General features: G+C 40.0%; 1 protein-coding gene across 7 annotated transcripts in view; it reads left to right on the top strand.

The window, feature by feature from the left end:
- PWWP2A (PWWP domain containing 2A) overlaps window positions 1-24,388 on the top strand; it is a 48,231-nt gene that overhangs the window by 20,469 nt on the left and 3,374 nt on the right. For 2 of the 7 annotated variants that reach the window (XM_025389290.1, XM_025389287.1), the window contains 2 exons: window positions 9,288-10,252; window positions 22,520-22,639. In XM_025389290.1, coding sequence (XP_025245075.1) covers window positions 9,355-10,252; window positions 22,520-22,639 — 1,018 coding nt within the window. In that variant the 5' untranslated portion in view covers window positions 9,288-9,354. Of the gene's footprint in view, window positions 1-9,287; window positions 11,945-13,696; window positions 13,804-22,519; window positions 22,640-24,388 lie in introns of those variants that run through there. The other 5 variants (XM_025389291.1, XM_025389289.1, XM_025389285.1 and 2 more) reach the window with 3 other exon arrangements.

The following is a 24,388-nucleotide window of genomic DNA, read 5'->3' as shown; positions in this document are numbered from 1 at the left end:
AAAAAAAAAAAAAAAAAAAAAAAAAAAAAAAAAAGAGATGGGGGTCTCACTGTGTTTCATATAGAGTTATGCTTAGTGATAATTGAGGTGAATTTGCTGGCATTTGCACTTAAGTGGGATAGATTTTCTTTTTTGTGTGCTTTCTTTGCGTAGAAGTATTGGTGGAACTAAGTAAACTGAATTCATGCTTTTTACTTTTTTAGCTTCTTATTTTTAGATAATTTAAAACATAGCAGGGAATTCTTGTAAACTCTTTCTAGAGAGAGTCATTTGTAACATTCTGCCACATTTAATTTGTCATTCTCTATGTAAATAAATTTGTTTCCTGAACTGTTTGAGGCTGAGTTGAAGACATCATTCTCCTTTACTTATGCTTGAGCATTTCTTTTCTAAGATCAAAGGAAAACTGTAGCCACAGTATAGTTTTCAAATTAAAGAAACATTGATAGAATACTTTACTTTGTATCTCACGTTTCATTATTTCTTCAATTTTTCCAATAGAAATTTCCTTCAATGTGTTTTTTCTTCTCTAGTAAATGATTATGTATTACATTTACTTGCAACATAATTATGTAGCAATTATGTAATAAGGACTGTTCCTCAATTTGGATTTGCCAGATACTACTCCTGAGAGGGTTAGATTACGCAGGGAATGTTGTGTTCTCGGGAACACCACATCTGCAGGCCTATGATAGCCATGTGCCCTCATTGGCAATGTAAACTTTGATTCTCTCTCAGGTTAGGGTGTTGTACTGTTTCTCCACTATGTAATTACTGTTTCCCTTGCACTAATAATTCTTTACTGTGCCAATGTATTGCTTTTCATAAAACTTTCCTCTCTATATTTAGCTAGATATACATTTTTTTTTCATTGTTTCATATTTTAATTTTTTACTTAATTTTGAGATCAGGTCTTGCTATGTTGCCCAGGCTGGACTTAATTAAACTCCTGGCCTCAAGTGATCAGCCTCTTGAGTAGCTAGTATTACAGGCTTGAGCCACTGTGCTTAGCTGCATTTTTTTTGTTTTTTTTTTGAGGTGGAGTCTCGCCTGGTTGCCCAGGTTGGAGGGCAGTGGTGCGATCTGTAAATTCCACCTCCCAGGTTCAAGTGATTCTCCTGCTTCAGCCTCCCAAGTAGCTGGGATTACAGGTGTCTGTCACCACCCCTGGGTAATTTTTTGTATTTTTAGTAAAGACGTGGTTTCACCATATTGGCCAGGCTGGTCTTGAACTCCTGACCTCAGGTGATCCACCTGCCTTGGCCTCCCAAAGTGCTGGCATTACAAGCATGAACCACTACACTTGGCCGCATTTGTTTTTTTGGATACCAGGTTTCACTCTTATTGCCCAGGCTGGAGTGCAATGGTGTGATCTTGGCCCACTGCAACCTCTGCCTCCTGGGTTCAAGTGATTCCCCTGCCTCAGCCTCCCAAGTAGCTGGGATTACAGGCGCATGCCACCACGCCTGGCTACTTTTTGTATTTTTAGTAGAGACAGGGTTTTGCCATGTTGGCCAGGCTGGTCTTAAACTCCTGACCTCAGGTGATCGCCTGCCTTGGCCTCCCAAAGTGCTGGGATTACAGGCGTGAGCCACCATGGTCAGCCACGCATTTTTTTTTTTTTTTTTTAAATGGTTGGTTCTTTCTGTGTTGCCCAGGATGGCCTGGAACTCTGGTTCAAGTGATCCTTCTGTTTTAGCCTCCTAAATACCTTGGATTATGGGAATGCCTACCTTAGATACACATTTTTAAAAGGCTTTTGAAATTGTAAAAAAAAAAAAAAATAACAAAATGTATTTTAACCATTAAGGATACAGTTCAATAGTGTTAAGTACATTCACAGTGTTGTGAAGCAGATCTCCAGAAGTTTTTCATCTTGCAAAACTAAAATTCAATAGTTTTTAAACAACAGCTTCCCATTTCTCCTTTTCCACCTGCTATAAACTATTCTACTTTCTGCTTCTGTGAATTTGACTACTTTAGATACTTCTCATGTAAGTGGATTCATACAATATCTTTTTATGATTGGCTTACTTAATGTCCTCAAGACTTATTCATGTTGTAGCATGTGCCATGACTTCCTTTTTTTTTTTTTTTTTTTTTTTTTTTTTGAGACAGAGTCTTACTCTGTCACCCCAGCTGGAGTACAGTGGCATGATCTCTTTTCACTGCAACCTCTGCCTCCTGGGTTCACACAGTTTTTGTGCCTCAACTTCCCAAGTAGCTGGGATTACAGGCATGCACCACCATGCTCCACTAATTTTGTATTTTTAGTAGAGACAGGGTTTCACCATATTGGCCAGGCTGGTCTTGAACTCCTGACATCAAGCAGTCTGCCTGCTTCAGGCTCCCAGAATGCTGGTATTATAGGTGTGAGCCACCACACCTGGTCTATGATTTCAGCCTTTTTAAGACTGAAAATACTATTTTGTATAATATATTTATATATCTATATATCTCTGTCTAGCTCACACGTTGTTGTCCTTTCATATGTCAGTAGACAGTTGGGTTGCTTCCACCTTCTACCTTTTGGCTAATATCTCTTTGAGATCCTGCTTACAATTCTTTTGGATATGTACCCAGAAGTGGGATTCCTGGATTGTATTATAATTCCATTTTTAATTTTTTGTGGTAAAATTTTCTTTTTTCTTTTTCTTTTTTTTTTTTTTGAGACAGAGTCTTGCTCTGTCACCCAGGCTGGAGTGCAGTGGCCGGATCTCAGCTCACTGCAAGCTCCGCCTCCCGGGTTCACGCCATTCTCCTGCCTCAGCCTCCTGAGTAGCTGGGACTACAGGCACCCGCCACTTTGCCCAGCTAGTTTTTTTTTGTATTTTTTAGTAGAGACGGGGTTTCACCGTGTTAGCCAGGATGGTCTCGATCTCCTGACCTCGTGATCCGCCCGTCTCGGCCTCCCAAAGTGCTGGGATTACAGGCTTGAGCCACCGCGCCCGGCCTGTGGTAAAATTTTCTTTTGCATTTAGCTGTTTCATTTTTTTCTCAGGTTAAACTTTGACATCGTAACCAGTCTTACAAAGAGATGAAATATGAACCACATGAAGCTTGCTTCAGTTTTACCTCTTCTGTGATTTAGTCTGCTGCTGTTTGTAAGGCAAGGTAGTTTCTAAAATCATTGGCTCAAAATAAAAAGTGAATCTGGGTATTATTTTTTTTTTCTTTTTCCTTTTTCTGTAGAAATACCATCTGGATATGTTGACCAGGCTGGTCTTGAACTCCTGACCTGAGGCTATCCTCCTGTCTTGGCCTCCCAAAGTGCAGGCATGAGCCACCATTCCTGCTCATGGCCTTTTTTTGTTTTGTTTTTGAGACAGGGTCTCTGTCACCCAGGCTGGAGTGCAGTGGTGCAATCATGGTTCAAGCGATTCTCCCACCTCAGCCTCCCAAGTAGCTGTGACTGCAGGCATGTGCCACCACGCCTCGCTAATTTTTATTTATTTTTATTATTATTTTGAGAATGGAGTCTCACTCTGTCGCCCAGGCTGGAGTGCATGCAGTGGTGCGATATTTTGACTCACTGCAGCCACTGTTTCCCAGGGCTGTTCTCCTGCCTCAGCCTCCCCAGTAGCTGGGACTATAGGTGTGCACCACCATGCCTTGCTCATTTTTGTATTTTTAGTAGAGATAGGGTTTCACCATGTTAGCCGGGCTGGTCTTGAACTCCTGACCTCAGGTGATCCACCTGCCTTGGCCTCCCAAAGTGCTGGGATTACAGGTGTGAGCCACTGTGCCCGGCAACACAAAGTAACTATTAAACCCTAGTGTTCTTCCCCCTTAAAATTTTGACACTGGCCAGGTGCAGTGGCTCACGCCTGTAATCCTAATACTTTGGGAGGCCAAGGAGGGCCCATCAGTTGAGGCCAAGAGTTTGAGACCAGCCTGGCCAACATGGCGAAACTCCATCTCTACTAAAAATACAAAAGTTAGCTGGGCATGGTGGCACACACCCACTTGGGAGGCCAAGGCATGAGAATTGCTTGAACCCAGGAGGGGGAGGTTGCGGTGAGCTGAAATCAGGCCACTGCACTCTAGCCTGGGTGACAGAGTGAGACTCTGTCTCCGAAAAAAAAAACAAAAAAACACATTTTTTTTTTTGGCACTTACTCCTAAATTATTAAGAAGATATTTACTTTAAAAGAATTTTGAGGCCGACTGTGGTGGCTCACACCTCTAATCCCAGCACTATGGAAGGCAGGTTGATTGAGCCCAGGAGTTCAAGACTAACTCTGGACAACATAGGGAGACCGCTTCTCTATTAAATTAAAAAGAATTTTTTTTGTTGAATAACATTCACAGAAAGTTTTATTTTCAAAGAATTACAGATTTGCAGACAGTTGCAATATTTTTAATTAAGCCATAATACCTGAATTGTTTTACTTTAGAATCTTTGGGTAGTAGTTAAAGACTGAAAGTGGATAAGGGTTAGGAGTCACTAATACATTAACACATGCCTTTATGCTGTACAAAGTGGGTAGAGTATCTTATTACTCAACTTTTTGGGAGTATTTGTAGAAAGTTCTTTTGGAAAACTTAAAGCAAAGGATACCAGTCAGTCTTTCACCTAAACACTTACTCAATAAAATCTTGGTGAGCATTCACATGAAACATAAATGTCTTCCCTTAGGAAAAGCTAAAGCCAAGGTGCTTGCTAAAATACCAGATCCCAGTTCCACTGTAGGAAAGTTTTATGATTTATGTTTTGGGCAGGGCTTAGGAATTTCCACTGCAAACACTCCGAGGAGTTGTGATGTAATTTTTCTCAGATTGTACTTGAGGAATTAGGGTTTTATTTTTATTTTTATTTTTTATTTTTTTTTGAGATGGAGTCTTGCCCTGTCACCCAGGCTGGAGTGCTGGAGTGCAGTGGCATGATCTCGGCTCACTGCAACCTCAGCCTTCCCCCGAGTAGCTGGGATTACAGGCGTGCACCACCACGCCTGGCTGATTTTTGTATTTTTAGTAGAGATAGGGTTTCACCATGTTGGTCAGGCTGGGAGAAATTAGGGTTTTTAAGGGACCATAGTTTTGTTTCTGCTTTATATTCTTATCCATATATCCTTATATACATGTATGAAACAGATTCATTGCAGTTACAGATATTTACTTCTACTTTTACACTCTGATTTTATTTTAATCATAGTGTGACCCCTGAAATTGATTTCAAAATTAGTGTCTCCATCCTTAGTTTGGTAACACTGCCTTAGGTATTATCTGTGTAAGGGTGACAGCAGGATTACTGAGATGAAGCGATCCCCATTTCTTCTTAAAGTGATTTATCTTTTTGGTCCTTTGAGGATGTTTTATTATTATTTAGATACATTTTTCTGCTTTGCTAGGCATTCACTACCCACACACAATTACCAGTTTTATTTCCTCTTTTCCCCCTCTTTGTAGTTTTCACTACAGTTTTCACTCATCGTTATACAATTAGGTGCTTCTTCCCTATGTTATTAAAAGCGTTTAACACTTGGGTATTTTGTATGCTTATGTGGGAACAGCAAAGAAGAAAAACAATCCAGTTGCGAAATAGTAACATTCTTACTGAACTTCATAAAGATAAACATATCAGATTCCATTACTTGATATAAACAGCTGTAAAGTAATTGGCTGGGCCATACTTGCATTGAGAGTATGAATTAAATATATGGGAAGGACCCTAAACTCTAGCAAAATTGGCTTGTTGCAGTGGCTCTCGCCTGTAATCCTAGCACTGTGGGAGGCTGAGGCTGGTGGATCACTTGAGGCCAGAAGTTCAAAACCAGCCCGGCCAACATGGTGAAACCCCATCTACTAAAAATATAAAAATTAGCCTGGCGTGATGGCATGCGCCTGTAATCCTAGCTACTCAAGTGGCTGAGACATGAGAATAGCTTGAACCCAGGAGGCGGAGGTTGCAGTGAGCTGAGGTTGCGCCACTGCACTCCAGCCTGGGCGACAGTGAGAGTCTGTCTCAACAAAACAAAACAACCCCCCCCCACCAAAGAAACCTCTAGTAAATTATTAGGTGTTTTTTGTTTTTGTATTTGTTTTATTTCTTTTTATTTTATTTGAGACGGAGTCTCTCTCTGTCTCCAGGCTGGAGTACAGTGGTGTGATCTCGGCTCACCGCGACCTCCGCCTCCCGGGTTCAAGCAATTCTCCCGAGTAGTTGGGACTACAGGTGCGTGCCACCACACCCAGCTCATTTTTGTATTTTTAGTAGAGACGGGTTTTCACCATGTTGGCCAGGCTGGTCTCAAACTCCTGACCTCAGGCCTCCCAAAGTGTTGGGATTACAGGCGTGAGTCACTGCCCTGGCCTTTTTTTTTTTTTTTTTTTTTTGAGACAAAGTCTTACTCAGTTGCTCAAGCTGGAGTGCAATAGCACGAACATTGCTCACTGAAGCCTTGACCTCCCGGGCTCAAGCAATCCTCCCACCTCAGCCTCCCAAGTAGCTGGGATCACAGGTACACACCCCCATACCAGGCTAATTTTTCTATTTGTAGAGACATGGAGTCTTCCTGTGTTGCCCAGGCTGGTCTGAAACTCCTGGACTGAAGCAATTTGTCCACCTCACCCTCTCAAAGTGTTAGGATTATAGACGTGAGCCACTGCATCAGGCTTTAGGTTATTAGTTTGAAAATAAGATTAAATCACTTACATGAAGCAAATTAAATAAAGTAAATTTTAGCCAAGGAAAATGGCTGCCGTGTATTGACCTATTGATCTTTATCTGAATCCTTTAAGGTCGGAAATAGTGTTTTATTTTACACATGCAAAAATGAGTTTAGAGGATACAAACAGTTGATAAAGATAGCTGTGAAAATTCACCTCAAACATTAAGGTAAGTATGGTTTAGTTAGTCCTAATAAAAGGAAGGGAGCTGGGTATGGTGGCAGGTGCCTGTAGTTCCAGCTACTCGGGAGGCTGAGGTGAGAGGATGGCTTGAGTTCAAGAGGTTGATGCTGCAGTGATCCATGATTGCACCACTGCATTCCAGCCTGAGTGACAGAGTGAGACTCTGTCTCTATAAAAAAATTTTATAAATCAATAAGAGGAAGGGCACTTCTCTTTATTCAGCTATTGAAACATCATGTGAATGTGTGATGGAGGCAAAATGATGCCTTCTTATGAGTTAGAAAATGTTATTGTTAATGCAAGTAGTGGTATTACATCAAATAAGTCACATTGTTTATGTTGGTTCTACATTAAAACACAAGAAGCACCTCTTTTGTCCTGTCATCTTTTGAAAAAGTGGTTAATGAGCTCCTGTGTACTGTATAAGAAAGCGTTAAATGCTTAAAGTTACTTTGAGTTAAGTAGTCAGGAAGCAAACACTTGGTTACCAGAAGTTAGAATGGAGAAAGCAGCTTTCTGTGCAGTCTGATACAATAGGAGGGTATCTTTCCTTTTTGGACTAGCCGAGACCTAATCTTTTCCTACCGTAGGTAAAAAAGCCTTTCCTTTTTATGTTTTGTAAGTATTTGCTGTAAGTTATTGGTTTGTGGTAGCCAAGCTAACAAAGACTTTGGGGAAAAAAGTATTCAGGTGCTAGAATAGTATCTGGTGTATGCTGGCTCTTTGTAAATCCTGCCCACGTTTAGGTTTGTCCGCAGCTGTTAGTACCTAATATCAGGAGTTCTTCCTAGCAAAGGTATTCTGAACCTTTTTGGGAGCATAAGGACATTTCCAGCTGGACACGGTGGCTCACATCTGTAATCCCAGCACTTTGGGAGGCTGAGGCGGGCAGACTGCTTGAGCTCAGTCATTCAAGACTGGCCTGGACAACAGAGTGAAACCCTGTCTCTACAAAAAATACTAAAATTAGCCAGTCATGGTGACGTGTGTCTGTGGTCCCAGCTACATGGGAGGCTGAGATGGGAGGATTGCTTGAGCCTAGGAGGTCGAGGCTGCAGTGAGCTGTGATGGTACCACTGCACTGCACCCTGGATGACCGAGTGAGATCCTGTCTTTTTTTTTTTTTTTTTTAACATTTTGGAGAATCTGGACACTGAAGATTTGTAATGTAGAAAAACAGACATATTTAACATTGGCATCTAGTTTTGTAGGTTCCGCGTGACTGACTACCCGAAGCCAATCTTTGGGTTTAGGTCTAAGCTCTTTGCCTTACAGGACTGGCATTACAGTTGTATTGTATTAGATACTGTTGGAATCAAATAGTGCATACAGTCAACATGCTAACATATATGCTGAAATTATTTGGTAGTGTGATTTGATTTTATGTGAAGAAAACTTAGTATAGCAAGTTTATTTTAAGGTTTATTTTAAGGATCAGGTTCTTGGTATTCAGCCCAGGCACGTTAAAACACTGTTATTTCTAACTCTGTCAAATAAGGTTATTAAAAACTGAGAATTTTAAAGATTTGTATTAGGTACTGTGGTGTGCAAACAGGGTCTGGACCCGTAACAGTTTTCAAATCAGTTTAATGGGTCTGACTAGCCTTAAAACAAATGAAGTAGACCAGAGTAGAAAAGAAATTATGTATCACAAAATACACAGTTAAGTACTTGGTGAAACTTTTGCTTAAGTTTGTGTATTTATGTATATATGGATGCATGTATACATTCATAAGTGTTTTTATTGGATTGCAGTGCAAATATATTTCTTAATATGAGATGATTTAAAAAGTTAGAAAGCCACAGCTCTGTAACTGTTTGCTTCGGAAGTAGTTTGAGTATCTGAGTTCTTGGTATTTTTGTGTTTTGGGAGACAGAATAGGTAACTAGTTAGGATGCAAGAGTAGAAGAGTAACTTTCTTTGAATCTTCAGTGATTAACCAATAAAGTTGAGATGGGATTTTACTCATTAAATAGCTTTGGATAGTTAAGGCTGAATTTGCTTTGTGGAAGTTTTGAAAGCTGTTATAACCAGAGGAAGAAATATATGTGTGTTTCACAAAAGTTGTAGTTGCATTTACTGAAAATGTTGTATATGGTTCAGTGAATGAAATATATGTGATGCTTAACATAAAGCTGTCTGAGAAAACATTGTTTCTGATTTAATACTGGAAATACCTATTTTAAGTATAGTCAACTATTCTTGCATTGCTTAGGGCAGCTGTTTGTTTTTACCAAAAATGCAGGACCTAAAGAAATGAAGGTCTCTGGACTTTTGGGGGAAGAGATAGTAGATTTTTGTGTTCTTGTTTTTTAATATGAAGTAGTTTTCGGGAAAGGTTATGTAAGTAAGCATCAGGTGTTGTTTACGTTTAAGAAATTGAATTATAGATGTTAACTTAATGTCTTCTTTTTTTCTTCCATTTCTTTCAAAGGTTTGGGCCCCATGGTATCCCTGTGACAGTATTTCCCAAAAGGGAATATAAGGATAAACCAGAAGCCATGCAGCTCCAAAGTAATACATTCCAAGAAGGGACAGAAGTCAAGTGTGAAGCAAATGGTGCTGTTCCTGATGACCCTTCTCCTGTCCCGCATCCCGAGCTGAGTTTGGCTGAAAGCCTGTGGACTTCCAAACCACCACCTCTCTTCCATGAAGGAGCACCTTATCCTCCCCCTTTGTTTATCAGGGACACATATAACCAATCAATACCTCAGCCACCTCCTCGGAAAATTAAGCGACCCAAACGAAAAATGTACAGGGAAGAACCCACTTCAATAATGAATGCTATTAAACTACGACCCAGGCAAGTTCTGTGTGATAAATGTAAAAACAGTGTTGTTGCTGAAAAAAAGGAAATTAGAAAAGGTAGTAGTGCAAGTGACTCTTCTAAATATGAAGATAAAAAACGGAGAAATGAAAGTGTAACTACTGTGAACAAAAAACTGAAAACTGACCATAAAGTGGATGGGAAAAACCAAAATGAAAGCCAGAAAAGAAATGCTGTGGTTAAGGTTTCAAATATTGCTCACAGCAGAGGCAGAGTCGTAAAAGTTTCTGCTCAGGCAAATACATCAAAAGCTCAGTTAAGTACTAAAAAAGTTCTCCAGAGTAAGAACATGGATCATGTGAAAGCTCGGGAAGTGTTAAAAATTGCCAAAGAAAAGGCACAAAAGAAGCAAAATGAAACCTCTACTTCCAAAAACGCACATTCGAAAGTCCATTTCACACGTCGATATCAGAATCCTAGCTCAGGTTCCCTTCCACCCCGGGTTCGTTTAAAACCACAGAGGTACAGGAATGAAGAAAATGACTCTTCTCTGAAGACAGGACTTGAGAAAATGCGGAGTGGCAAGATGGCACCCAAGCCCCAGTCTCGCTGCACCTCTACCCGCTCAGCAGGTGAGGCCCCTTCAGAAAATCAGAGTCCCTCAAAAGGCCCTGAAGAGGCCAGCAGTGAGGTTCAGGACACAAATGAAGTGCATGTGCCTGGTGAGCAGGATGAACCACAGACATTGGGCAAAAAGGGCAGCAAAAACAATATCTCTGTTTATATGACCCTAAATCAAAAGAAATCTGACTCCTCCAGTGCTTCAGTGTGTAGCATTGATAGCACAGATGATTTGAAATCTTCCAACTCTGAGTGTAGTTCTTCTGAAAGCTTTGATTTTCCTCCAGGCAGTATGCATGCACCTTCCACCTCCTCCACTTCCTCCTCTTCAAAGGAAGAGAAAAAGCTCAGTAATTCCTTGAAAATGAAAGTCTTTTCCAAAAACGTCTCTAAATGCGTCACACCAGATGGCAGGACCATATGTGTAGGGGACATTGTTTGGGCCAAGATATATGGCTTCCCTTGGTGGCCAGCCCGTATTCTTACTATAACTGTGAGCCGGAAAGATAACGGCCTTTTAGTCCGACAGGAGGCCCGTATTTCATGGTTTGGGTCTCCAACAACATCTTTCCTTGCTCTTTCACAACTCTCCCCCTTTTTAGAAAACTTCCAGTCACGCTTTAATAAGAAGAGAAAGGGCCTGTATCGCAAGGCTATCACAGAGGCAGCTAAGGCTGCCAAGCAGCTGACCCCCGAAGTGCGGGCTTTGTTGACACAGTTTGAAACGTGAACATGGACAGTAAGGTAGGCAAGACCATTGGAAGTCACCACAGATTTTCTAGTCTAGTTAGGAATAATTTCTACGAAATAGCTTGGCCGGATTGGAGAGAGAAGTTGCACTCAGTTGGCTGGCTTTTTAATACTTACCTTATAGCCATTTTTAGACTGAGAAGCTTAAACTGAACATATAATCAAATTTTGTGTTAAGGAAATGAGATTTTAGCAGTATTTTTCAGTTTTGAAGTTCAAAACCATCCCAAGGCATAGGAGCCATAGCCTCAACTGAAATTGAATTTTTGTAGGGACTGTTAATTGCCATTTGTACCTAATACTGTATATATACACATATATACACATATATATATGAAATATAGCCTGTCACTGTGTGACACAGGTTGCATATTTGGGATTGCAGTAAGGGCTTGGTGAGCTGGGGGAATAGTGTGGATATTTAATGACTACTTGTTTTTAAAATAATGAACACTTAGCCTTCTTATGCGCATAATGGTGTAAAAGTTAGGTGGTTAGGTGTTTGATAAACAGATGCTTGCTATTCAGTTACAGACTGGGGAAATAGCCCAGTGTTTGGGATTAAAACTGTCAAGACTGGATAGGTGTTAGTCATCACTGTCTTTCGTCTGGTGGGGATTTAATAAATACTTTCAAGCTTCTGGTTTGGGAGTTTAGATAGGTTTGATTTTGGATTTGTAAATAGTTGATTGCTAAATTTGGTCAGATTTCTCCTGACTGGCTGTTCCTAAATTCTTAGGATATGTCCCAGTAAAATTACACTTTGTGAATTAATTGTCATATGTGTAATTGTTGCATTTTGGATGTACCTAATTTGATAATTAAAACAAAATAATTTCCGTTTAAGGTATCTGTTTGCAGGTCAGAAAATGAGAAAATGTAATTGTGTAATGCTTTGAAATGTAAAAAAAAAAAAAAAAAACAAAAAAAAAAACGAAATAAAATCAACTAAATCCAAATTATTTGTGTGTGTTTCTCAAAAAGCTTTGAAAAATTTCAAGATGGTAGAAAATTATTCTTTGTAAGAGTGTTTAGAAGAGATGAAAAAATCAAACTTTTATTTTGCTATTTGCCCTATCAGGGAGTATATTATCTGAGATAAGAAAACTTCAAATAATGAGAGATGAATCAGTATATTCTCAAAATAAGATTTTATAGTATAGAGGTTTGATAATGCTTTTAGATTTGATACCCCCTTCCTGCCAATTTCTCATAAATGTGTGAATTTTAATTTTTAGCCTTAATATTTCATCACATGCTTCCTTTTTTTACATTTGGGTAATTACAACCGGTCTCTTCTGTTTGGTTTTCTGCCTCATATATCACTGCTTTTGGGGCTAGTAACTTAGCTTACTATTTTTCTACATGGTCCATCTGTCCCTAAGATTTGATTTCTTATTTTCCATTTTTAGCTTTGTATTAGTAGTGAGAAATATATCTGATTTGCTGTGGAGGCAAGTTTATCTCAAGATTTTTAAAGTTGCTTTCATACGTTTTGTGTCTTAACAACTTTTGGATATCTAATTTCAATACTTTTAGAAATTTCAAAGTGTTAGCAGTTTTTGTGGATTTCTAAATCCAATTTGAAATAGTTATGGAATGCATAATGAAAAGATTAATGGAGGTTGAAAATCAATAGTCTTGTCAGCTTTCTTAAGGTTATGAACTGGTTACGAATTTCTGCAAAAGCAAGTGGAATTTCTTCTGGGGAACTCAATGCTTTTTGATTATTATGAACACACAATTTAAAAACATGTTTCACTTGAGTAGAACATATTCTTTCCTGCAAACAGAAACAACTATACTTAAAAAAAAAAATTCTTTGATTGAAATTCACAGTGTGGTTGAGAAGTTATAAGGAACTATCCTAAAAGATTTTCCAAGTATTTGTTTCAGATTAATGAACTTGTTAATTCAGGTGTTTTTAAAAGTTTGAAATCTAAAGTTCAGAAAGACTTAAAAATCACCAAAACATGTAATTCCAAGGCTGTGTGTAATGATCCGGGTGAGTTTTATCTTAACAGTGGTTTGAAGTGGACATTACTAATATGGTCAAGTGCTTGGTAAATGTGCTCTTGTGGCATAAACCAAATTTGATTTGTTTCAGAAGCCATGGGGAAAGAGAAGAAAGGAAAAAAAATCATGATTGTTGAATATAAAATAACATTCAGTTTTGTAGAACACACCTTTGAGGAAAAGGTTGAGCATATCACAAATGATATTATGCCAAATGACCCCTTTGCTTTAAACTGGCAGTCTGGCATATTTCATTTGTAGTTTCAGTAGGGAAGCAAGTTTTAAAGAATCTCTCTAATCTTAAATGTGTATTCTAAACTCTAATAGCTGAATATTAAAAACTTTTGTTCCAATGGAAATGTCTTAGATACATTTGTCCAGTATCTACTGCAGATGGAGATATAGTTGAATTGGGTAGTTATAGCCACTTTATATTTCTCTTTGAAATGATAAAAGGCACTTATTCTTGATATGGAGATAACAGAAGTGGGTATTTTTTTTCCCTTTGCAGTGGGAGTAAACTGGCTTAGACCAAATCTGCGGCTTAAGTAACGGTCATGGCTAAAACAAAGGATTGGCAAGGGGAGAAACCAAGTGAAGGAAGAGTTGTGAAAGCTAAGAATGTCTTTATTTCTGGAAATTCTCAGAAATGTAAAGCATCAGAGTATTTTTCCCTTTTTACTTTCTAGAATTTATAGACCAGGAAGCTGACTAATCATTTGGAAGGAACATCCATTCAACTCACATTTACAGATGTGGAACCAAAGACCACAAACAATTATCTGTGAGAGGCCAGGTGCGGTGGCTCATTCCCATATTCCTTGAAGTTTGGAAGGCCAAGGTGGGATGATTGCTTGAGGCCCGGAGTTGGAGACCAATCTGGACAACATAGACCCCTGTCCCCCCTGCCATCTCTGCAGAAAAATAAAAACTTAGCCCGGCATGGTGGTGCACACCTATAGTCCCAGCTATTCGCCTGTATCCTAGCTACTTGGGAGGCTAAGATGGCTTGAGCTCAGGAGTTGGAGGCTGCAGTGAGCTATGATCACACCACTGCACTCTGGTCTAGGCAAGAGTGAGACCCTGTCTCTGAAAAAAACCCTATATATCAGTGAGGTAGAGAAAGTGGGATTCACTAGTCTGAAGCCTTTTTGTATGACTTGGTGGTGTGTCCCCAGATGGTTTTGATGGGGAAGAAATCTGTAAATAGTAACTGTAGATTGGTACTAAGTTGAAAAAGCAGGAATTTTGATGTGATAGCAGACTGGAGGCAAAGAACAGGGAACTGATACTAAAATCAACTAAATGAATATATCTTCATTAGTGAGCTGGAGTATCTAAATTGCAAAATATTAAATTGAGTTACACTCCTATTTAAGCAGGTTGTACTTTTCTAAAAATTGGTTATGTTGAAAAGGTCACAAGTCTGTAGAATAACTGAATTGGGAATTGGAAATACCTTAAGTCTGTAATTTGTATCTAAAATTAGGTTTTCCCTTTGAAGTTGGGAATTTTCTATGGTCTGTGCTGCATGCTTTCACTTTTATTAGTACTTACAGCTGAAGAGATGGGCAGATGTCTAGAAAAATTAATGTTTTGATTCAGGAATTTGTGCCTAGTGATGGCCTCCAATAGGGAATTTTCCAGAGAGAATGAAGACTCATTTTCTAAGTTGAGGCAAATGTAGTTTTTGTTTTGGTATTGTTCTTATATTACAGCTATTAAAACAATCTCTTAAAAAATGCCAGATATGGCCGGGCACGGTGGCTCATGCTTGTAATCCCAGCACTTTGGGAGGCTGAGGCAGGTGGATCACCTGAGGTCAGGAGTTCAAGACTAGCCTGGCCAACATGGCAAAACCCTGTCTCTACTAAACCCCGTCTCTACTAAAAACACAAAAATTAGCTGCGCATGGTGGCATATGCCTGTAATCCCAGCTACTTGGGAGGCTGAGTCAGGAGAATTGCTTGAACCCAGGAGGCGGAGGTTGCACTCCAGCCTGGGTGACAGAGTGAGACTCTGTCTCAAAAAACAAAACAAAAAACATGCTGGATGTAAGGGAATTCAGAAACAGGATGCCATGCCAGTTTCCAGGGTAAAATAAAACGGCGAGGGTGCATTAGTTACCTCTACCTGGTTCTGATTTAGTTAATAGGCCCTTCATATTCCAGATATACAGTTTGTGTAGATTTACTGTATTCCTTCATTCAACAAATGAACAGGATTAAAAAATGAAAGCATTAGCTAATAGTAATATGCTTTGTTGTGCCATTTTCAATGAAGGAATAGGAAGTTTAAAGTCACAGTGATATAGCTGATCTGTGTATTTTTAGTTTTCCAGGGTATTTTGGTGTCATTACCATGGATAATTGACACTAACATAAGATAAACAACTCTTTGTCTTATCTTTACTCAAGTAAGAAACCTAACATTTATAGATCCAAACAGGTTTTTTTTTTTTGCCTTTCCTTGTGGCATTGTGTGGAAATCACTTTCTCCTTGTTATATTAATGGAGCACTGTGATCTTTTTGTGTGGTATTTGAAAAATTGTGGTTAAATAGATGTAAAATTTATCATCTTAATCATTTTTAATTATACAGTTCTATGGCATTAAATACATTCACAATGTTGTTCAACTATCACCACCTTCCATCTGTAATTTGGTTTTGATAGAAATCTTTTAAATTTGGGATGGCATTTTCTAGAAGGTGTTGGAAATTAAGTTATAAGAGTGTTTTTCTTGGTCAGTGGTATGATTGGAATATGCTGCTGGCATTGCCCCACTTCCAGGATTCCTTCCTGATCAATCTGTAGTCCTATACAAGGAAATGACTGTAGCTTACAGTGCTAATTGGTGCTCCCCCCAACTTTTTTTTTTGAGATAGGGTCGCACTCTGTCGCCCAGGCTGGAATGCAGTTGCGAGATCACAGCCTTGACTTCCTGGGGTCACGCAGTTCTCCCACCTCAAGCCCCCTACCTCCACCATAGCTGGGACTACAGGTGCGTGTCACCATGCCCGGCTAATTTTAAAAAAATGTTTAGTAGAGACAAAGTCTCCCTTTGTTGCCCTGGCTGGTCTCAAACTCCTGGGCTCAAGTGATTCTCTCGTCTTGGCCCCTAACAAAGTGCTGGGATTATAGGCATGAGCCACCGTGCTCGGCCAGTGTCTCCATTTTTAAGAACTGTAACTGCCAAAATTTTAGGTGAATTAGTGTGACTGTACTTACCGAGTAGTTAGTTGGTTTTGGTTAAAACTGTTCCCTTCCAGTAATGTAAACTTTTATATCAAGGCATATTTGTTTTCCATTAACTTTACTGACATAAAAAGTGGAAAAAGCAAGTAAATTTCAAAAAAATGGTATACATATTATTAAAATATGGCAAAAAGTGTGATGGTATATAAAACTTGGAAAGTAGTTTAATTCCATTACTAATTTAAATGATTTCCATATTCAAAATTGACAAAAAAATTATTTATGAGGCCGAACATGGTGGCTCATGCCTATAGTCCCAGCTACTCCAGAGGCTGAGGCAGGAAGATGGGGTTCCACCATGTTGGCCAAGCTGGTCTCAACTCCTGACCTCAGGTGATCTGCCTGCCTTGGCCTCCCAAAGTGCTGAGATTATAGGTGTGAGCCGTTGTGCCCAGCCCATAAAGCTTTGATGTTGAAAACAGACCAATTGCAAACTCAGTTTAAAGGTGAATTAAATATATATATATTTATATATTTTGAGACAAGGTCTCACTCTCGCCCAAGCTAGACTGTAGGGGTATAATCATGACTCACTGCAGCCTCGACCTCCTAGGCTCAGGCGATCCTCCTACCTCAGCCTCTTAGCTGGGGCCACAGACACATACCATCACACCTGACTAATTTTAAAAAATTATTTGTAGACACAGGGTCTCACTATGTTGCCCAGGCTGGTCTTGAACTTCTGGGCTCAAACAGTAACTTCCGCCTTGGCCTCCCAAAGTGGTGGGTTTACAGGTATGAGCCACTGCACCCAGCTAAATATTGTTTCTTCACATTTCTGATATTCTGGCCAGGTGTGGTGGCTCACGTCTGTAATCCCAGCACTTTGGGAGGCTGAAGCGGGCGGATCATGAGGTCAGGAGTTCGAGACCAGCCTGGCCAACATGGTGAAACCCCGTCTCTATTAAAAATATAAAAATTAGCTGGGTGTGGTGGCGCGTGTCTATAATCCCAGCTACTCAGGAGGCTGAGGCAGGAGAACTGCTTGAACCTGACCTGGGAGGTGGAGCTTGCAGTGAGCCGAGATCATGCCATTGCACTCCAGCCTGGGCAACAAGAGTGAAACTGTCTAAAAAAAAAAAAAAAGTTGAAAACAGTCATTATTTAAATATGGAAGTTTCTTTGTATCATAAGAATGTGACGGTTATAAAGGCTGGGTACGGTGGCCCACATCTGTAGTCCCAGCACTTTGGGAGGCCGAGGCAGGCGGATCACCTGAGGTCAGGAGTTCGAGACCAGCCTGGCCAACATGGTCAAACACCATCTCTACTAAAAATACAAAAATGAGCTGGGCGTGGTGGCAGGTGCCTGTAGTCCCAGCTACTCGGGAGGCTGAGGCAGTAGAATGGCGTGAACCTAGTAGGCAAAGGTTGCAGTGAGCCAGGATCGCACCACTGCATTCCAGCATGGGTGACAGCGTGAGACTCCATCTCAAAAAAAAAGAATGTGACATGTGACAGCCGGGCGTGGTGGCTCACGCCTGTTAATCCCAGCACTCTGGGAGGCCGAGGTAGGCAGATCACAAGGTGGGGAGTTCGAGATCAGCCTGACCAACGTGGTGAAACCCTGTCTCTACTAAAAATGCAAAAATTAGATGGGCATGCTGGTGCGCACCTGTAATCCCAGCTACTAAGGAGGCTGAGGCAAGAGAATCGCTTGAACCCGGGAGGCAGAGGTTGCAGTGAGCCGAGATCGTGCCATTGCACTCCAACCTGAGTGACAGAGCGAGACTCCATCTCAAAAAAAAAAAAAAAATGTTGGCAGTTACTTCCTTATACTGCCTGGAAATCTGAGTCTTAACCAGAAACCATCATTAAAACTTCTCATAATTTTTTCTATCCTGGTTGTCAGTATCTACAAGGAAAAGCCAAGTACTTCATAACTGAAGTGTTAGCCTGTTATGATCACACTTTTTTCCTCTTCTCAAATAAAAACCTTGTACTTATAATGCGTATCAGGGGCTGAGTGCAGTGGCTCATGCCTGTAATCCTAGCACTTTGGGAGGCCAAAGCTGCTGGATCACCTGAGGTCAGGAGTTCAGGACCAGCCTGGCCAACAGGGCGAAACCCTGTCTCTACTAAAAATACAAAAATCAGCCAAGCGTGGTAGCGGGTGCCTATAGTCCCAGCTACTCAGGAGGCTGAGGCAGGAGAATCACTTGAACCCAGGAGGCGGGGGTTGCAGTGAACCAAGATTGTGCCACTGCACTCCAGCCTGGGTAACAGAGCGAAACTCCATCTCAAAAAAAATAGAAATAAATAAAATGCATATCAGGTTTTAGCAAGGGTGGCTTGTTTTTCTTTTTCTTTTTTTTTGTTTTTGTTTTTTTTGTTTTTTACTATTTAAGGTAATTTTGTATTTAATTTAGTAATCTAAATCTCATTTAGATTCACTTAAAAGCTATTGAAAAAGCCTAGGAGTGTCAGGTAAAATATGATGGAATTTTTTTATTGCCTCAGAAAAATTTTTTGTAATGTGAGAATGTCATCGAGTTGAGTGTAAAAGATAGAAATGGATACTCAGGAGTATATATATGACTTGCCAGTGATGCAGGTGAGTTTAAGCATTCATTAACATTTTTAGGACCAGGCGCCTTGGCTCATGCCTGTAATCCTAGCACTTTGGGAGACCGAGGCAGGAGGATCATTTGAGTCCAGGAGTTTGAGACCAGCATGTGCAACATGGTGAAACTCTGTCTCTACAAAAACGAAAAAATAAGGTGGGCTTGGTGGCACGTGCCTGTAGTCCCAGCTACTTGGGAGGCTGAGGTGGGAGGACCACTTTAGCCTTGGAGGCTGAGGCTGCTGTTAGCCATGATTGTGCCACTGCACTCTAGCCTGGGCGACAGAGTGAGACCCTGTCTCAAAAAAAACACAAAAAAGATTTTTGCAACAGTAGTGATTAATAGCAGGCTTTTATTGAGCAAAAAACCATTCTCTTTCACTTTTCAGGCACATGGCTCAAAGTACAAGCTCTTGAGCCAGATTTGCTGGATTCAAAGCCTGACTTGGATCAGCCACTTACAAATTATGTGATCTTAGGCAGGTTACTCCCAATATCATCAACTGTGAAATAGGGAGAATAATAGTATCTCCTCATAAGGTAATTGTGAGAATTTAAAAGAATATTTAAAGCAATAAAAAAATGTCTTGCATGAGGCTGTGTAAATACTTGCTATCATTACTACCACTGCAATCACTTTGTGTTGCACAGTCAATTCTGGTAGCTTTTGATACTATCATTCTGCAGCGTATACTCAGTATAAATGAAAATATGTTATAACAATATTATTCGTACCTGAAAATTTCGAGAATCATAGTATGATTATTCACAAATCTCTGGAAGTAGCATGAACTCACTGGTTTTAATAGGCATTTGTAGAGGTTAACTGAATCGAAGGTCATGAAGATTATGGTTAAAGGAGACCTGTGTTAACATATTTCAACTCTTGCCCCATTCATTTATTTAACACACAAATTGCAGTGATCTGGCACTCACTTTCCTGTTCTACTCTCCCTTATGCCAAGCACAGGGCCTGGCATGGGGAGAAATGATTGTCTTCTTGTGAATGAATGATGAGCAATTCTGGTTCAGACATGTCCTAATGACCGATGACCATCTCAGATGCCCTGCACATCCCGAATCCTTTCCATGACACATGAGAAGTATCTGAGCTGGTAGGGCTCAATGTAGTGGAGGTCCTATTAGGAGAACTTCACAAATGTGCTAGAACTACAAAGCCACATTTGTCAGCTTTTGGGTAAATTAGCTGATTTGCATAGATGCTGTGTTTCCCTGGGACCATAGCATTTTACTGTTTTAATGTTTTGCAGTATGGTGAAAAAGGATTTGAACATTTTCATTTTTATTGCTGCTCGTATGATTGAGTAGATTGTCTCCTCTTTCTAGGAGGGAAATGCCACACATTCCAAGGCCTTGATCTGTGTGTGGTGTGGCCATATTTTCCCGAGGATAGTCATTTTTACCCATGGCTCATTTTGGGGATGTTCTTAATCACAAATCTGTCATCTCCCGCAACAGTTTAGTTTTTAGCAAGGAATCTGGCTGGGAGTGGCACATCTTGGTGTGCGTCCTGGTATACTGGGAAAAAGTACGTGCAGTTTGTCTAAAACTCCAGTAAAAGAGCTGGTTAGATAAATAGCACTAAGATTAGAAAGCCAGAAGGGCTATTGTAAGAGGAGATACTGTTGATGCTTTTCCTGCTTGTTCATGTTGCATCATGCTTTACTGTATTAAGAAAATGCATTTGGAGTGTTCAGTGAGATAATAGGTACGTGTCAATGCTCTTAAGATTTTAGTTTTTAATTGTGGGCTTTCTTTAAGAGCATAAGCTCTACTTGTTTCGTGCACACTAAGAGGGAGATTGAGGGTTACCCTGTTCTGATTTGCCCTGTTACAGTTCTGCTGCTTCCCAAGAATAGTTGCCATTGTTGCACTTAAACTTTTCTCTCAAAGGACAAAATAAGTAATTTCCGATGAAATTGCCGCCTTTTCATAGGTCTCTCCCTCCACTTACTGCGTCACAGCTGGGTCTCCTTGGCTCTTCCTAATGGATATCCTGTACTAGTGGTAAATTTCTAAAGAAAAGCCTCGAGGCCCTAAAAGCATTGAGGGGAAGATTATCTTAAACACTAGCACAAAGGACTCACAGGCCAGGCACTGTGGACCAGGGACTGGCTTGTTAATATTTTGGCATTTCAGGGGGTTGCAGGTGAGGAATTGCACAGGGAAAGATGAGATCATTCTTTGATACATCTTGGCTCTCCTTGCTTAAAGTTGAAAAGGAGATTTAGAATGATTGCTGAAACCTAACAAGTTTTACTTGCAGAGGGAGAGGTTCAAAAGATAATTTCTTTATTGCACTCAGATTCCCTTATTGTGTGATTGCTGTTGGGTTATAGTTGATAGTATTTTAAGTTTTTCCATGAACAAAAGGATAAATACCTCTTTATTAAATCTCACCTAAAAAATTATTTTCCCCTGAGCTAAAATTCAGAGGGAATTATTTTTCTAGATCAGTTGTATACAAAATCTTTTCGATGAGTCAGAAAAGCCTTTTATAAGGTTTTCATTATATACTGCTGCTTCTAATTTTAACTTAGGATTAAAAAAAACAATGATTATAAAGACTGGATGTTATCTAACTAATGATCCCAGAGTTGACTACATTGATGTGATAGGTGAATTGTTTTTTATTTATAGTTAGGAAAGTAAGCAAACAAGCAAATATGTTTAAAAATTAGGCTTAAGATAGCAGTCCTTCATTTAAATTATGCTTAGTATTTGAAGTCTGTTTTGAAAGCTTAAGTGTCATCAAAAAGCTTATCTTGTTATAACTGTTATTTTAATGAGGTATTACTTCACACAGTAAATTTAGGTCCTGAAGAGTATGCAAGTGTGGTTATTGGGATTAAAGCGGAAAGGGGTTCAGGCAGTGCTTGGTCATTTTGCTAAAAAGGGTCAAAAGAGGCTCGGTGTGGTGGCTCACGCCTATAATCCCAGCACTTTGGGAGGCCAAGGTGAGTGGATCACCTGAGGTCAGGAGTTTGAGACCAGGCTGGCTAAAATGGTGAAACCCTATCTCTACTAAAAATATAAAAAAATTGCCAGGTGTAGTGGCGGGCGCCTATAATCACAGCTACTTGGAAGACTGAGGCAGGAGAATCGCTTGAACCTGGGAAGTGGAGGTTGCAGTGAGCCAAGATCACGCCACTGCACTCCAGCCTGGGTGACAAGAGCCAGACTCTGTCTCAAAAAAAAAAAAAAAAAAGTCATTGAGCTCATTAATTATATAGTGTGGACAGGGATGACAGGTTCAGCCTTATCTCTGAATACTGACTGAGAAGATCAGGACTTCTTCAGCACTAGGCTAATGTGAGATTAGTAAGAAATTTTTGTTAGGAACACCCAGTGTGAGTTAGCATTTCCCCTTTCATTTGTAAGTTTGCTTGGAGGGCAGAATCTTGGTGTGCCCCATGGCATCTTGCTGCGGATTTGACTTGAGCCAGAGAGTGCCCTCTCTGGGCCAAGGCTGTTGTGTCTACGCGGCTCTCAAGTCTGTTTTCATTTAGTACCAAAGCTTCTCTTTCTGTGAAGCCAGCACGTTATCCAGAATAAATTTGTTATGAAAATTCACCTGAATTTTGGTCTTATTTTAAAACTATTTTTGGTAAAATGGATGGATTAAAAAAACTCGAATGCTTTATTTTTGTTAACTTGGTTTTTTCTACCATAGGTCTCAACAAATGGCAGCTATTACATCAGACAGTGACGAGTCCTGCTGCTCCCTTACAGTGTCTGACAGACCACTGTGGATTCAGACTGGGAGCATTGAAGTTAACAGTGAAACGGGCAGGTCTGTCTGTTTTAAGCCCTGCCACAAAGTGAAGAGGGCATCATGTCATCACTTGATCATTCCTGAAGTAGATTAGGCTAGACTTAAAAGAATTCATTAGTTCTTTTTCTTTAGTTTTCATTGACCTTGGTAGCCGGTGTGCCTTGTGTAGGTGATAGTTTTAATGAATGAATATAACTTTCCATTGATACTACCTGCCATGCCAAAAAACAGGAGTCTCCTGTGAGCTTCCGTGAATTGAGAGCAGATTCTCTTAGGGTGGTAGAAGTTGGGTGTGACCTTGCAGAATTATGTCAAATAGCAACTGAGTCTCCATGGAAAGTCAAAAATACTGGATTTCTTTTATCTTTTCACTATCTCAGTCTTTTTTTTGTCACTTTTATATTCATTAAACTTCTTAGTCATTACTTCTTAACTGTATATATATATATAAGAATATATATATGAAAACATATATGTATATATATTCTTAGTGAGTTAGTCTCAAAACCATTATCATTTACATAAAGCAACTCAGAATTCCAGAGGATGGTAAAAGATAGTGCTGAAATATAGTCTATTTCTTTAAGTACATTTATTAATAACTCTTTGGATAATGCCTAAAAGGCTTATTTTGGGCCCTTATAGGGTAGGAAAAGTTCAGGGATTTCTGTGTGTTTGCACTGCTTGGAAACTTATTACTTTTATTGCTTCCTTGAAGTGAGGCTGTTTAACCCTCTGGTGTTTGTACAGCTAGTGAAGAACTGTATAGTTGCATGGAAGCTGTAATTTGCAACCTGGGTCAGAATGGCAAATTTTGGATTAGAGATTGCAGCTGGGATTTTGGACACTTATCTGCGTAGGAGTGGTAGCCACCCTTAAGATGCGTATCTCTTGAGGGAATAGTGTTTTTTATTTTTCTGCACCTCTCATAGGAATAGTAAGATCTGCTTGAGTCCTTGCCTTTCCTGCCATAGATTTTAACTGAACTTGAACAGGCCTCACTAAAATTGAAGCCAAATATTGAGAGTCATAAATAGAAGGAAATGGAATTGTACATGGGATTGGGTGTTTACCTTTTTTTCTTTCAGTTTATAAAATGGGAACATTTGCTTCCAAAGTTCTGTGTGAGCCTGAATCTATTAGTATTGCAATCATATTAGCACAGTATCTTAGTTTTAGAAAGTAAAAACTGAGCTGAATGTCAAATTTCTTTTTTTTTTTTTTTTTTGAGACGGAGTCTCGCTCTGTCGCCCAGGCTGGAGTGCAGTGGCCGGATCTCAGCTCACTGCAAGCTCCGCCTCCCGGGTTTATGCCATTCTCCTGTCTCAGCCTCCCGAGTAGCGGGGACTACAGGCGCCCACCACCTCGCCCGGCTAGTTTTTTTTTGTAGTTTTTTTTAGTAGAGACGGGGTTTCACCGTGTTAGCCAGGATGGTCTCGATCTCCTGACCTAGTGATCTGCCCGTCTCGGCCTCCCAAAGTGCTGGGATTACAGGCTTGAGCCACCACGCCCGGCCAAGAATGTCAAATTTCAAAACAGCATAAATCATTGTTTTTTTGTCTTTGATTTTTTTTCCAGAAGCAAGGATTACATTCACCTTTCATCTTGATGTGTGTAGTATTTGTCCCTAGAGGTCACTTTTCATTGCTTGAGGAGAAACGTGATAGAATACCCTGTGAAATGTATTTTGTAGGCCTTAATCTAGTAAGTGAAGGAAGCATGGGAACACCAGAAGGCAACACAAAATCAAGTCAGTTCTGTCAATCA

This window comes from Theropithecus gelada, chromosome 6 (assembly GCF_003255815.1).
Source record: "Theropithecus gelada isolate Dixy chromosome 6, Tgel_1.0, whole genome shotgun sequence".
Classification (NCBI taxonomy): Eukaryota; Metazoa; Chordata; class Mammalia; order Primates; family Cercopithecidae; genus Theropithecus; species Theropithecus gelada.
This window is presented reverse-complemented; position numbering and strand designations above follow the sequence as displayed.